General features: G+C 37.0%; 1 protein-coding gene across 4 annotated transcripts in view; it reads left to right on the plus strand.

Annotated features, from left to right (window-relative positions):
- Positions 1-13,104, plus strand: part of Cd36 (CD36 molecule (CD36 blood group)) — a 101,902-nt gene that overhangs the window by 64,408 nt on the left and 24,390 nt on the right. For all 4 annotated transcript variants that reach the window (XM_021162090.2, XM_029477079.2, XM_029477078.2 and 1 more), the window contains one exon: positions 7,361-7,521. In XM_021162090.2, coding sequence (XP_021017749.1) covers positions 7,361-7,521 — 161 coding nt within the window. The remainder of the gene's footprint in view (positions 1-7,360; positions 7,522-13,104) is intronic.

A 13,104-nucleotide genomic window follows, 5' to 3' on the forward strand; every position in this document is an offset into this window, starting at 1 on the left:
TCCCAAATTAGTTCTGATTCTAGTAAGCTAGACATCCAGTAACTGCACTGCAGAGAGAAGAACCAGAGAAGTGGATTAGTTGTATTCATTTGTGCTGAAACTTCTGTTATTGATAAGACCATTCAGTCTGTTATCTACTTGTTAATTTCTTGCTACATTGCCTTCTTCAAGATATAAGCAAGCATTATTTGCATTCACAGGAACATTGATTTAATAGAATTAACATAAAGCCCTCATATATAGCTATTCACAAATAGAAGTTACTGCTTTGTAGTTTTTCTTGTTTCATTACAAATGCTGAGGATTTGAGGTGAAATATTCCCTCTCATTGAATTATTTAGTTGTCATCTCTCTGTGTGGGTTAATAAAGGTAAGAATTCCTATACACACACACTATATTGTTCAATAATTATAGAATCATCCATTTCTCCAAATGTTTGCATTTAATGAAAAATGTTATATTCTTCAATAAATGTTTTAAATTGTACATACTATTATATATGTACATATAAATATATTATATATGACCTTTAACTCAATGTTGGGTAGTAGTATCTTTCTTGGTACTATTATCAATACAGAATTACCAAGAAAGGTAGGGGTGGAAGAGTGGAGGCTTGCTTGACCAGAGTTGAAGAGCGGAGGGAGGGGAGAATGGAACTGCCACTTCTACAGGCCTTTTTATTTTGCTACTTGTGGTTTTCACCCAGATCATCGTAGATTATTTTCTCTGTTAACACATAGACTAGAACTGTTGTTGGAACAAAATAGTCACAGTCTTCTAGGATACAACATTATAAACTAGCAAGAACAGTGGCTGAACACTGATAATTAATCTTTTCTTCATATAACAAAACTTGTTCATATAAACTTTCTTGAGGAGTATGTGAGTGCTAGCAGCATTCTGAATTAAATCTTTACTAATTTTATCTGAGATCATAATGAGAACTTATAAAAAGAGAGTTTTAGACAATCAAAGTTCATTTTTATAGCATGAATTATTGAGAGCAAAATAAATAAAAAAGTTTAAGAAATATCTAAAACAATGTGTATCTTATAGAAAAATGAACAAACCTTTGAGAGTATAGAACTAAATTTTGTATAGTATAGAAAAATAAATGTCATATAGGAAGAAAAATGAGAATTTTCATGAGTATTAGGAAGATACTGAAATTTTGTTTGATTTTGAAGAAGCATATCACTTGAAAAGCCCATGAGACTAATTAATGTCAGGAGAGAAGCTGTGGGCTGCAGCTAAATGCCGTGGTGAGGGGCAGACTGAGGTACTACATGGAAGAAAGATTGAATAAGTCAGGTAGAAGATGACTCTAAGGAAGCAGGGTTTCAGACACAACAGATGCACATATGAACTCACAGAGATGGTGACAGCATGCAGAAGACCTGCACAAGTTCAAACTAGACAAGAAGCCAGCAAAGAGAAGGGAAGAGGACATAAAATTCTCACCCCCTAACCAAGAATCTATGCAGTGGATACCTGCTGGGAAAAAAAAATCACTTTTCTTCAATGCAGCACCAATTTGAGTGATTTAAACTACACACTAGGAAAGGTCCTATGCAGGATCAAAAAGTAGTTGGCCTACACAAAATGGATTCCATGTTTTGTCGTGCAGTTTTTGCTTGCTTTGCTTTGGTTTAGGTTTTCTGCTTTGTCTGGTTTGCTTTTCTTTGATTCTCTGTTTTGATTTTCATTTGAGAGAGAGAAAATGAAGGAAGGAAGGAAGGAAGGAAAGAAAGAAAGAAAGAAAGGAAGGAAGGAAGGAAGGAAGGAAGGAAGGAAGGAAGGAAGGAAGGAAGGAAGGAAGGAAGGAAGGAAGGAAGAAAGAAATCAGGTGGGCTGGGTGGTGGATAGGAGGGTTGAATCTGCAAGGAGTTGGTGTTGGGGGAGAGGAAAACATGATCAAAGTATACTGTAAGGTATTAAAAGGTGAATAGCTTAGCAAGGTTAGAATAAACAAAAGGTGGGTATAAAGCAAAGTGTACTTGGATTTAAGAAGCTTTAAGCAATAAGAAGAATAACTAATTGGTGATGTAATAAACATAGTTGCTATATTGTTTTCAGTAAGATGAAAGGAAACATGTATTTAGAGAGCAGTACCATCAATAGCCTGGTGGTATAATTAAGACCTTCCTATGTAAAAATTCATTTAATTGTCATAAATAAACATGTGAGATTATTCAATCAATTTTATTATCTCAAGATATTAAATCAATTATGCCTTATTTAGTCAATAGGAAAAGTTAGAGATTAAATGGTATATCCTTGAATAGTATGACCCTTAAATGGATGGGGTTAGGAAGTGAAGACACAAAAGATACAGAAGAATAAACATCGTCTCACAAATCTTTGTAAAGGAGAATTAAAAATAGTTTTTGTACAATAGAAATGTCTTTGTTTATAAGTCCATTCCATGGCAAAAAGCCCTGAAGTGGGTAAGTTCAAGGAAAAGCTATTTATGTAGATAAATAGCCTTCAAATTTTGGATAGAAGGATTAAATCAGGGAGGAAATGAGTAACCATGGATTTACCATAAGATGTCCAGTTGGCTTGTTGATGGGAATACATATTCGAAGACGTGAAAGCATAGATATTTGGCAAGTGGCTGATGCAAGTATCACTCTGTACTCAAAGGTCAGAGTTCAGATAGATTTGATCATTGCTTGGAAATAATAGATAAACCTAGACAAGCATTCTGCCTTTTAGGGGTTGAGTGTCCAAAAAAGAAAAAAAAAGCAGGGTTGTATACTACAAGAATTTTTGCATAGTCAGAGACAAAGGGAAACAGGAAAGGAAAAGAAGGGGAAAAGAAGGTTTTTTGTTTGTTTGATTGGTTGGTTGGTTGGTTTTGGTTTTGTTTTATGAAGAAGGTGTGGGGAAAAGAGTGTAATTTAGGAGGAAAACAGCTATTAAGGCATGATCAAATGAAATATTTCCTAGCTGATGAAAATAGTGGTTAGGGCACATAGAGATGGCCCAGTTGTGATACACTAGTCACACAGTGGGAAGACCTGAGCTCTGTCCCCAGAACTTATGTTAAGGGCTGCCATGGTAACTCATAGTTGACATCGCAGTAACGAAGAAACAGAGAGAGATGACTTCTCTGGGATTTCTGGCCAACAGCCTAACCTGAGCCCTGACTCGGTGGGTTATTTGTCCTAAAAAAGGACTGTGGAGTTTAGGGATCCCAAAGGCTGATAAGTGGGTTAGACCTTAGGACACCACATGCAAGTGCACATGATTTTGGTTCACAATCAATGCTTTAGAAACAGAATTCAGCACATGTATGTTTCCTTTTTCTTTCCCAGATTATTATCATGTAGTTCATGACTCACCCCGAATGGTAATCTCCTATGTAAAGTTCTTATATAAATCCTAAAATTATAACTTTTCAATCTCTGAAACTTTAAATCTTTTTTATCTGTTTGTTTTTGTTTTTGTTTTGTTTTTGTTTTTGTTTTTGTTTTTTTCAAGACAGGGTTTCTCTGTATAGCCCTGGCTGTCCTGGAACTCACTTTGTAGACCAGGCTGGTCTCGAACTCAGAAATCCGCCTGCCTTTGCTTTCCAATTGCTGGAATTAAAGGTGTGCACCACTACCGCCCAGCTGAAACTTTAAATCTTAATGCTCCAATATAATTTAATACATTTTAATTCATATTTAAATTGATCATAACCTAATTTAATGAGTTAAGACCTAATAATACAGCCATTTGTTCTTTTAACACAACTGTAACCAATTATATGAATTCTCTTTCACTTTACAGATATAACCCACAAATGTAAGAACTTTTATTAGCTTGTATTAATTGTACATTCCAATGAGTTTCTCTGTGATATTTTCCTACATGCATAGAATATATTTTGATTATATTCATTTCTCATGACCCTCTTTGTCCTCTCTCAGCAATATCTTTTCTCTTCAAGCACTATTTTCACCTGCTTTTTTTTTTTTTCTTTATTTGTGACAGGGTGGATGAGTTTAATTCGTGTTGTTTACATGAGAACTCCCCCTATCCCTAGAGAAGTGCTGCTATATCCAACCTTCTGCATATTATATTCTGTACTAACAACTCTGATGAGTTTGTGAGCAATACAGCCATACCATCCATACCATGTCATCACATTCTTTCCCTATAGATGCCTTATTCAAGGCTGAGCCAGCAAGAAACATTCACTTATTCTGAGCACTTTCTCAGTTATAAATCTCTATAATAACTCCCATCCTCTGCCAAGGCCAGCTTCCCTGCAGTGCTTGTCTATGGGCATGGAAGTAAAATATTAAGAAAGCTGGAAGAGCACAAGTCCACTTAGCCAAACAACTGCAGTTGTTAGGGTCTGCAACCTCCACAGCTAGGGCATTTGACTAGATTTACTGTGCCAGGATAGAATTCCCTCCTGTGCCATGGAGCCTCACATCTAAGCTGAAAGAGGTTAGCTATACTGTTCTACTTAGAACCGGTCCTGGGTAGATTGGATGTATGTCGTGTCTTTACATTATAAGGAAACTAAGATATAACTAAGTTAAATAACCTGCACAGACTCACATAAATCTATACTATGTAGTTTCTAGAATAGGATCTAGTTTCAAAATATGCTGAATGTGCTAAACATGACTCAGTTTTCACATGTTCTTTGGTGAATGGGGCAATTCTTATAATTTTGTGTGCCACCTACCTCAATACAAAAAAGTATAAGGGAACTTTAATTATTACACTAACATTAACTGTTATATGAAGGAGACATGTACACTTGGTTTTGCCATTATATTAAAAGAGTACTCACCCACACAACTGTCAAAGTTAGTGGGCACACCTCAGTCTTTGAGTGATAGCTGCCCCACCCTACCAGTCTACTAGTTTCTCTGTTCAACGAACAAATGATAAGGTCAGAAATCATTTCTGATCTCTCCCTCTCCCTCTCCCTCTCCCTCTCCCTCTCCCTCTCCCTCTCCCTCTCCCTCTCCCTCTCCCTCTCCCTCTCCCTCTCCCTCTCCCTCTCCCTCTCCCTCTCCCTCTCCCTCTCCCTCTCCCTCTCCCTCTCCCTCTCCCTCTCCCTCTCCCTCTCCCTCTCCCTCTCCCTCTCCCTCTCCCTCTCCCTCTCCCTCTCCCTCTCCCTCTCCCTCTCCCTCTCCCTCTCCCTCTCCCTCTCCCTCTCCCTCTCCCTCTCCCTCTCCCTCTCCCTGTGTCGAGACAGAGTTTCTCTGTGTAGTCCTGGCTTCCCTGGAACTCACTCTGTAGGCCAAGATGGCCTCAAACTCAGAAATCCACCTGTCTCTGCCTCCTGAGTGCTGGGATTAAGGGCATGTACCACCATTGCCTGCATTTCTGATCTCATAATAGTATACTGACTTATTTTGTTTAAGGACAAAATAATTTTGTGTTTTATGTAATTCAAGGTAAACAGTAACTATTATGTTGGGCCTTAAAATTTTTTATGACATATAGATTCATGGTCTTGTGACATAAGTTAATACAGATTTCACCTTTAATATTCACAAACACCTTTATCTTAAGAAAGCTGGGTTTAATCAATTTTGTAACTTTGATCTAATACTGGGCTTGTGTAGAAATAATCATTTTGGCTGCCTATTTTTTTAAAGGATATTATAATAGAAAAGCAATAGCTATATGAGCATCACATATTGACTCTTATTCCTGTGTACATTGGTTACAGTATTGTAGCATTTATAGCATTTTCAAGCACATTCTAACCTGATACCTTGCTTTTCTCTAATGGCTTCCATTATCCCCAGCATTAAGTAATTTCATATTCTGAAGACAGAAAACTCAATTCACACCTACTACCTAAACAGCTGATCAGGATATGTGTATGTTAGGGAAACCAGTAACAGCATGAACCAAGAAAGGACTGATTTAAAGCTCAATAATACAAATTTCCCTAAGACTCTGCTACTATTTGCCCAGGCTGCACCTATTCCAGCCATGTGCTTTCAAGGAAACTCAACCTCAAAAAGTATGTTACTTCTCCCTCTCCTTTTCTGATCTGATCATTCAGTGAATTGATATTTCTAGGAGAAGAAAGTAGGTTAGGTTGTTCCTATGTTCATGGACTCCCTTAGGCTAATTTTCTATGAAAGATGTTTCTTCCTCTTTCTCTTGAACACTCTTAAACATGGGCATTCTTCCCAAATTACTTAATTGGAAGCGATAAACTCTCCTTGTTTGCACTCGTTACTGAGACTACACAGACATCCTGTTCTGAGAGTCAAGCACTAGAAAAGAAGCTGGGCAAGCATCTATGGTAACTCTCTTACCTTGCAGACAACGAAAGGGACCCTAAGGGGTTTAGTGGCTTTCTAGTTGGTCCCAAAGCTCCTAAACAGGAGGCAGTTTCTAATAAAAGGTGTTTCAGTTGTGATGCTGTATATTTAATTGCTTCATATTTTCAGCACCACTGATACACATGGTTTCTAATGTGTATCATGCATACACACAGACATTAACACACCACACACACACACACACACACACACACATACACACACCACCCCTTCCTCATTTTGCTCTTTGAGAACTAGTGATGCAATGACTAATTAGGGAGAAACACAATCCGGCAATCCTCAAACATGTGATTCACAGAGGTCATATTGGAAAAGATTCCAAAAAAGAAATACCCATATTTATGTAATTAAGCCTCAAGGATTTAAGATCTTCATTTAATAAAGATTAGTTACAATCCCTTGAATTGCTCAACTTTGGAAGAAAGGAATTTTGTTGTTATTCTTGTTATTGTTGTTATTGTTGTCATTGTTGAAAGCTTCAAATAGTACTCAAGTTGTCTCTCAGCTTCTCTCTTTTGGCTCATCAACACAGATTCTGAGTTAGATTATCCCTGACCAAAATCTTTTGTTTGATAACACTTAGAATTAGCTTAACTTACTGTTTTGTTGACTAAGGGAGTGCTGCCACAGGTTCACTTGAAAGGTTGCTTTAAAAGCAACAAGGAGCCGGGCGTGGTGGCGCACACCTTTAATCCCAGCACTTGAGAGGCAGAGGCAGGCGGATTTCTGAGTTCGAGGCCAGCCTGGTCTACAGAGTGAGTTCCAGGACAGCCAGGACTACACAGAGAAACCCTGTCTCGAAAAACCAAAAAAAAAAAAAAATAAGCAACAAGGATAGCTTCACCATTTACACACTGGTTCTCTTCATAAATGTTAACCAAGAGAGTGTTCTTTATGTGGACAGAATTCCTGCTTCAAGTGTGTGACAAAGTTTCACAAGTTCTCACAAGGCAGTCCTTTTATTTTGACTAAACATAACAAGGCCCTAAAAATTTCCTTGTTCATTACAAAAAACAAACCAAACTTGTTTTCTTTTTCATAGGAAGTTGTCCTTGAAGAGGGCACCACTGCTTTCAAAAACTGGGTTAAAACAGGCACCACTGTGTACAGACAGTTTTGGATCTTTGATGTGCAAAACCCAGATGACGTGGCAAAGAACAGCAGCAAAATCAAGGTTAAACAAAGAGGTCCTTACACATACAGGTGAGTGAGCTCTTGAGAAGGAGTTGTGTTCCCACTTTGTTTCTGAGAACTCTTCTTCCTTAGGAATCCCATTGTGCAGAAGTATACTTATTTTCTTGCCAACAAAATTCACATCAAAATGTTTTCCCTACAAGTAAAGAATCTTAGTCTATAGATTTAGATTCTATCTATGTGCGCTACCCAAATGTTATCGTATATTATATGAAAAAGAAATATAGACTTTATTATCATTTTAAAGCTATTAAATAACTCCCCTCCTCAAAAACTTATGGTTTTATTTGACACTTCTGTCATGTCCCAAACTCTGCAGTTGGCATGCTGAGAAATTTATGAATACATGATGATGTCTTAGAATGAAACTGGTATCTTACTTCTGTGATCATCCTGGTGTGGCTTCTAGGCCAGAAAGGATAGCAACACCCATCAACCACTACAGCAAGTAGATCAAAAAGACTCTACCTCTGCATTTTAAACGTCTTTGTGTGATTCAGATACATACTCAGTTTTGAGAACCACAGAGCTAAAATGATTTTGCATAGTTGTAGTTCCTACTAAGTGTTGAGGTCAGCTATGTATTGAGACTTAAATAGCAATTTATTTATTTATTGGTTTTTTTTTTTTTTTTTTGAGACAGAGTATCTCTGTGTAGCCCTGGCTGTGCTGGAACTCACTCTGTAGACCATGCTGGCCTTGAACTCAGAAATCTGCCTACCTTTGGTCTTCGTTCTTCTTGAGTTTCATGTGTTTAGCAAATTGTATCTTATATCTTGGGTATTCTAAATTTCTGGGCTAATATCCACTTATCAGTGAGTACATACTGTGTGAGTTCTTTTGTGATTGGGTTACTTCACTCAGGATGATGCCCTCCAGGTCCATCCATTTGCCTAGGAATTTCATAAATTCATTCTTTTTAATAGCTGAGTAGTACTCCATTGTGTAAATGTACCACACTTTCTGTATCCATTCCTCTGTTGAGGGGCATCTGGGTTCTTTCCAGCTTCTGGCTATTATAAATAAGGCTGCTATGAACAGAGTGGAGCATGTGTCCTTCTTACCGGTTGGAACATCTTCTGGATATATGCCTAGGAGAGGTATTGGGAGATCCTCCCGTAATACTTGCCCCTTCTTAGAATTGGGAACAAAACACCCATGGAAGGAGTTACAGAGACAAAGTTTGGAGCTGAGACAAAAAGATGGACCATCTAGAGGCTGCCATATCCAGGGATCCATCCCATAATCAACTTCCAAACGCTGACACCATTGCATACACTAGCTAGATTTTGCTGAAAGGACCCAGATATAGCTGTCTCTTGTGAGACTATGCCAGGGCCTAGCAAACACAGAAGTGGATGCTCACAGTCATCTGTTGGATGGAACACAGGGAGAAGCTAGGGAAAGTAACCAAGGAGCTAAAGGGATCTGCAACCCTATAGGTGGAACAACAATATGAAATAACCAGTTACCCCCAGAGCTCGTGTCTCTAGCTGCATATGAATCAGAAGATTGCCTAGTCAGCCATCAATGGAAAGAGAGTCCCATTGGTCATGTAAACTTTATATGCCCCAGTACAGGGGAACACCAGGGCCAAGAAGTAGGAGTGGGTGGGGGATCGTGTGGGGGACTTTTGGGATAGCATTGGAAATGTAAATGAAATAAATACCTAATTTTAAAAAAAGATGTTATAATTTACAATTGAGGAATATCTTCCTTCCCAACAAGACACTTTACAATTCCTAAATATCCTCTACTACTTCCTAATTCCAGTGCCTGAAAGGTCAAGCTAGCCACCTCAAATTGCAGACAGGGCATGTATTTTAGTTTTTGGATAATTTAAGAGAGCTAAGTTTTCAGTCTAAGTTAGCTTCTACAATGATCCTATTTAAAAAAAAAAAAAAAAAAAAAAAAAGAGGCCAACAAGAAATCCTCCTGCTTGTGCCTCTGCCTCCCAAGTGCTGGGATTAAATATGTGCACCACCACTGCCTAGCTTAAATAGCAATTTAAAACATAATATTTTGCTCTGATACACTTTTATTTAATAAAGTTATAGGTAGAATCTTAAATAAATACACGTATGGAAATAATTCGCCATCCTTTCTGCGTGCAGTGACTTCATCTCAAGATAGAACCTAACTACTTATGCCATGTGATGAACTTATGTAACAGCTTATTATATTCCTTCTACATTTTATAATTCAATTTCAGGATGTTTTGAACATTATAGGATTGTACATTTTTTTATCCTCTCCAAAGCATATTTCTGAATTAAAATTCAATTCTCCAAATTATGAAGAGATATCAATTGTTGTTATAAGGGTTATGCCTTCTCTACCACCATATGATTTATGAACTACATGTTTTAATAGTCTTCTATTTCCTGAAATACCTGTAACAATGTACAATTTTGCCAAAGAAGACTGTTTTTGTTACTGCAAAAGAAAATGTTTTTCATGATATTATAATTACTTATTAGCAAAATATAATGTGAATATCATAATATAAGAAATATGAAGAAATGTATTGGTATAGTTTATACCTATGAAATCTGTAGTCCATTATAAGTCCTAAGAAAATAAAATTTAAAACATATACCTAAGAGATATAACATGAAAAAAATAAGCAAGCATAAGGAGAAGAGGAGAGTTATTAGAATTTATATTATTATTATTTAAGAATTTAACTTATTATTTAAGGATCTTTATGAATATCTTTCTCATTTAAGGATAGTGATTCTCTGGTTCATGTTTTAATGTTTGATTTTTGTTTGCTTAGAGATAATGATTTTTGCTTTTAAGGTATTTGTGAAGCTACATTGACTGTTAAACATACCAATTTAGCCTAGTTATATTCTCCTTTAAAGCACATACATATAAAATATATACACCATATAATGTTATATATATACCATATACAATATATACTCTATATATACAATATATATGTATATATATATATATATATATATATATATACACACACACACATATACATACATACACACACACAGACACACTATAAGATTTATTCCTACACCTTATAGCCTATTTCTGTATGGAACTGAATGGGGATATATTAAATATATTTGTTTTGCTTGTGAAGGCAACACAGAAAGCTGGGAAGAAGTAGGATTTATAGGTACAATTCACAGACAGCAAGTTTTCCTTTGCATGGCAATTTCAAACTGTCCTTGAGGAAGTATGCTTCTTGTCTCATGAGATCATCAAACTGGAGTTCCTTTAGCTTGCCTAGGTGCCTCAAATGAAAATCAGATTTAAGAAATCCTAAAAAAAAAATGTATACTATGTTGAGGTTCTTCCATATGTTAGGGGCAAGCATGACATGCCATTGAGGACACTCTGAATCCATTTTAAATTGAGGCTATAGAAAAATATGCCCCATAAAACAGAGCCGCTGGTTGATTTGGCTAATGACTGTTAAGACGATATTGATGAAGCGGTAATTGACATCATAAGACATGATCGAAGCATAAAATTGCATGGATTAATATCAAAATTATCTCCATTTATGAGTTTATGGAGTTCCTTCTAGATATCTTACATTTTAAAATTTATGTTCTTTGCCAAGAATGGTAATAAAGGCATCATGTAACCATGTGAAAAAAGGTGCTGCCCTTCATCTTGTTAACCAATACATCCGAAGACATCCATTTTTTTTAGTTTTAAAATTTGAGTGATTTTGCTCTTTCATAAGAACTTTCCTAAGACGTTTTACTGATTTTTTTTCTCTTCCTGAGCGCCATCTACTGGTTTGATGTTATAAGTGCCATTTAGAGAAAAAAATGAATCTGATTAACTTTAGTTTCACTTCGTCATACCTGCATTGAAGTCTCTGAAATTACTGTAGCCTTACTTGAATCGGTATTAGTAGGTACTTTAATTTTAAAATAGATATTTTGTGTGCAGGCATTACTAGAAATTGGGTGCCTTGGGTTGTTTCAGATTTGTTAGGTTGCTTGAGCATCTTACTCAACAGAGTATAAATAATAAAGCTTTGCACAGCATCTATTAAAATACTGTTCCTGTCCTTTAGACCATGAGCATGTTTTTAAATAATATGGTCATTTCACGAAGCACTGAGAGCCAGGTATGCTGGCCCACCTTTGTACTTACTTGAACTACTTAAAGCCTGAGGTAAAACATAGCAAAAAGTAAGAAAATACCAAACTTACCCCAACTCATTATGTTTATGGGGACCCATAATCTGTATCTGATAAGAATGCAAAGTTTCCTATCAAACTTGTAGACTCATGGTTTTTCAATAGTGTAGTTGTAACTCAGCTCTTATAATTGATATCCAGCAATAGAGTAATGTGCTGAGTGAGATCTACCCTATTTCATTTTAATGTCTGCTTTGTACCGACAAAATCTTTTTCTACAATGTAATCATCATTTAACACAGTGATGAAAACTATTACAAGTGTTAAAGACAAGAGATTAAGAACTAAGAACTCAGCCGGGCTGAGTTCGAGACCAGCCTGGTCTGCAGAGTGAGTTCCAGGACAGCCAGGGTTATATAGAGAAACCCTGTCTCAAAAAAAAAAAAAAAAAACCACCAAAAAACAACAACAACAACAAAAAACAAAAGACGGGGAAAAAAGGAACTAAGCACTCTATATGTAAAATGAAGGAGCAGAGTTAGGTCTGGATCCCTTTAAATTGGAAATGACTTTTGATTGCTTAATGGTGGTCTCATGAATGTACTTAAGCACATGTAGGCTGGATAGACTACACACTTGGAGAGACCTTTCTAATATGAAAAAGATATTTCCTACTCTCTGACCCTCTATACCTCAGGATAAAGATGGCTGTTTTTATACTGCCCTTGTATGTCTACAATCTCACTTTGTGCTTTTTATTCCCACCAACCGTTTTTCTCTCACTCTTTATGCAACACTCAAGCACTTACAGTTCTCAAACCACATTATCATGATCTTCAGTATTTTAAACTTGCTACTTTTAGTCCTTCTTATGTATACTTACATTTACTTAGACCACCACATGGAATTGCCACCAAAATGAGTTTTCAACCCACTCCACTTTACCCAATCCAAAGCCCTGTGTCTATTCTAACTCAGCTCATTCTATTCTACTTTCCTATTCCAGGGTTGTTTTTTTTTTAATATTTTTATTAGGTATTTTCCTCATTTACATTTCCAGTGCTATCCCCAAAGTCCCCCATACCCTCCCCCCCACTCCCCTACCCACCCACTCCCACTTTTTGGCCCTGGCGTTCCCCTGTACTGGGGCATATAAAGTTTGCAAGTCCAATGGGCCTCTCTTTCCAGTGATGGCCGACTAGGCCATCTTTCGATACATATGCAGCTAGAGTCAAGAGCTCCGGGGTACTGGTTAGTTCATAATGTTGTTCCACCTATAGGGTTGCAGATCCCTTTAGCTCCTTGGGTACTTTCTCTAGCTCCTCCATTGGGGGCCTTGTGATCCATCCAATAGCTGACTGTGAGCATCCACTTCTGTGTTTGCTAGGCCCCAGCATAGTCTCACAAGAGACAGCTATATCTGGGTCCTTTCAGCAAAATCTTGCTAGTGTATGCAATGGTGTCAGCG

The sequence above is a fragment of the Mus caroli genome, unplaced genomic scaffold, assembly GCF_978045245.1.
Source record: "Mus caroli unplaced genomic scaffold, Mus_caroli_1 scaffold_4, whole genome shotgun sequence".
In the NCBI taxonomy this organism is placed as follows: Eukaryota; Metazoa; Chordata; class Mammalia; order Rodentia; family Muridae; genus Mus; species Mus caroli.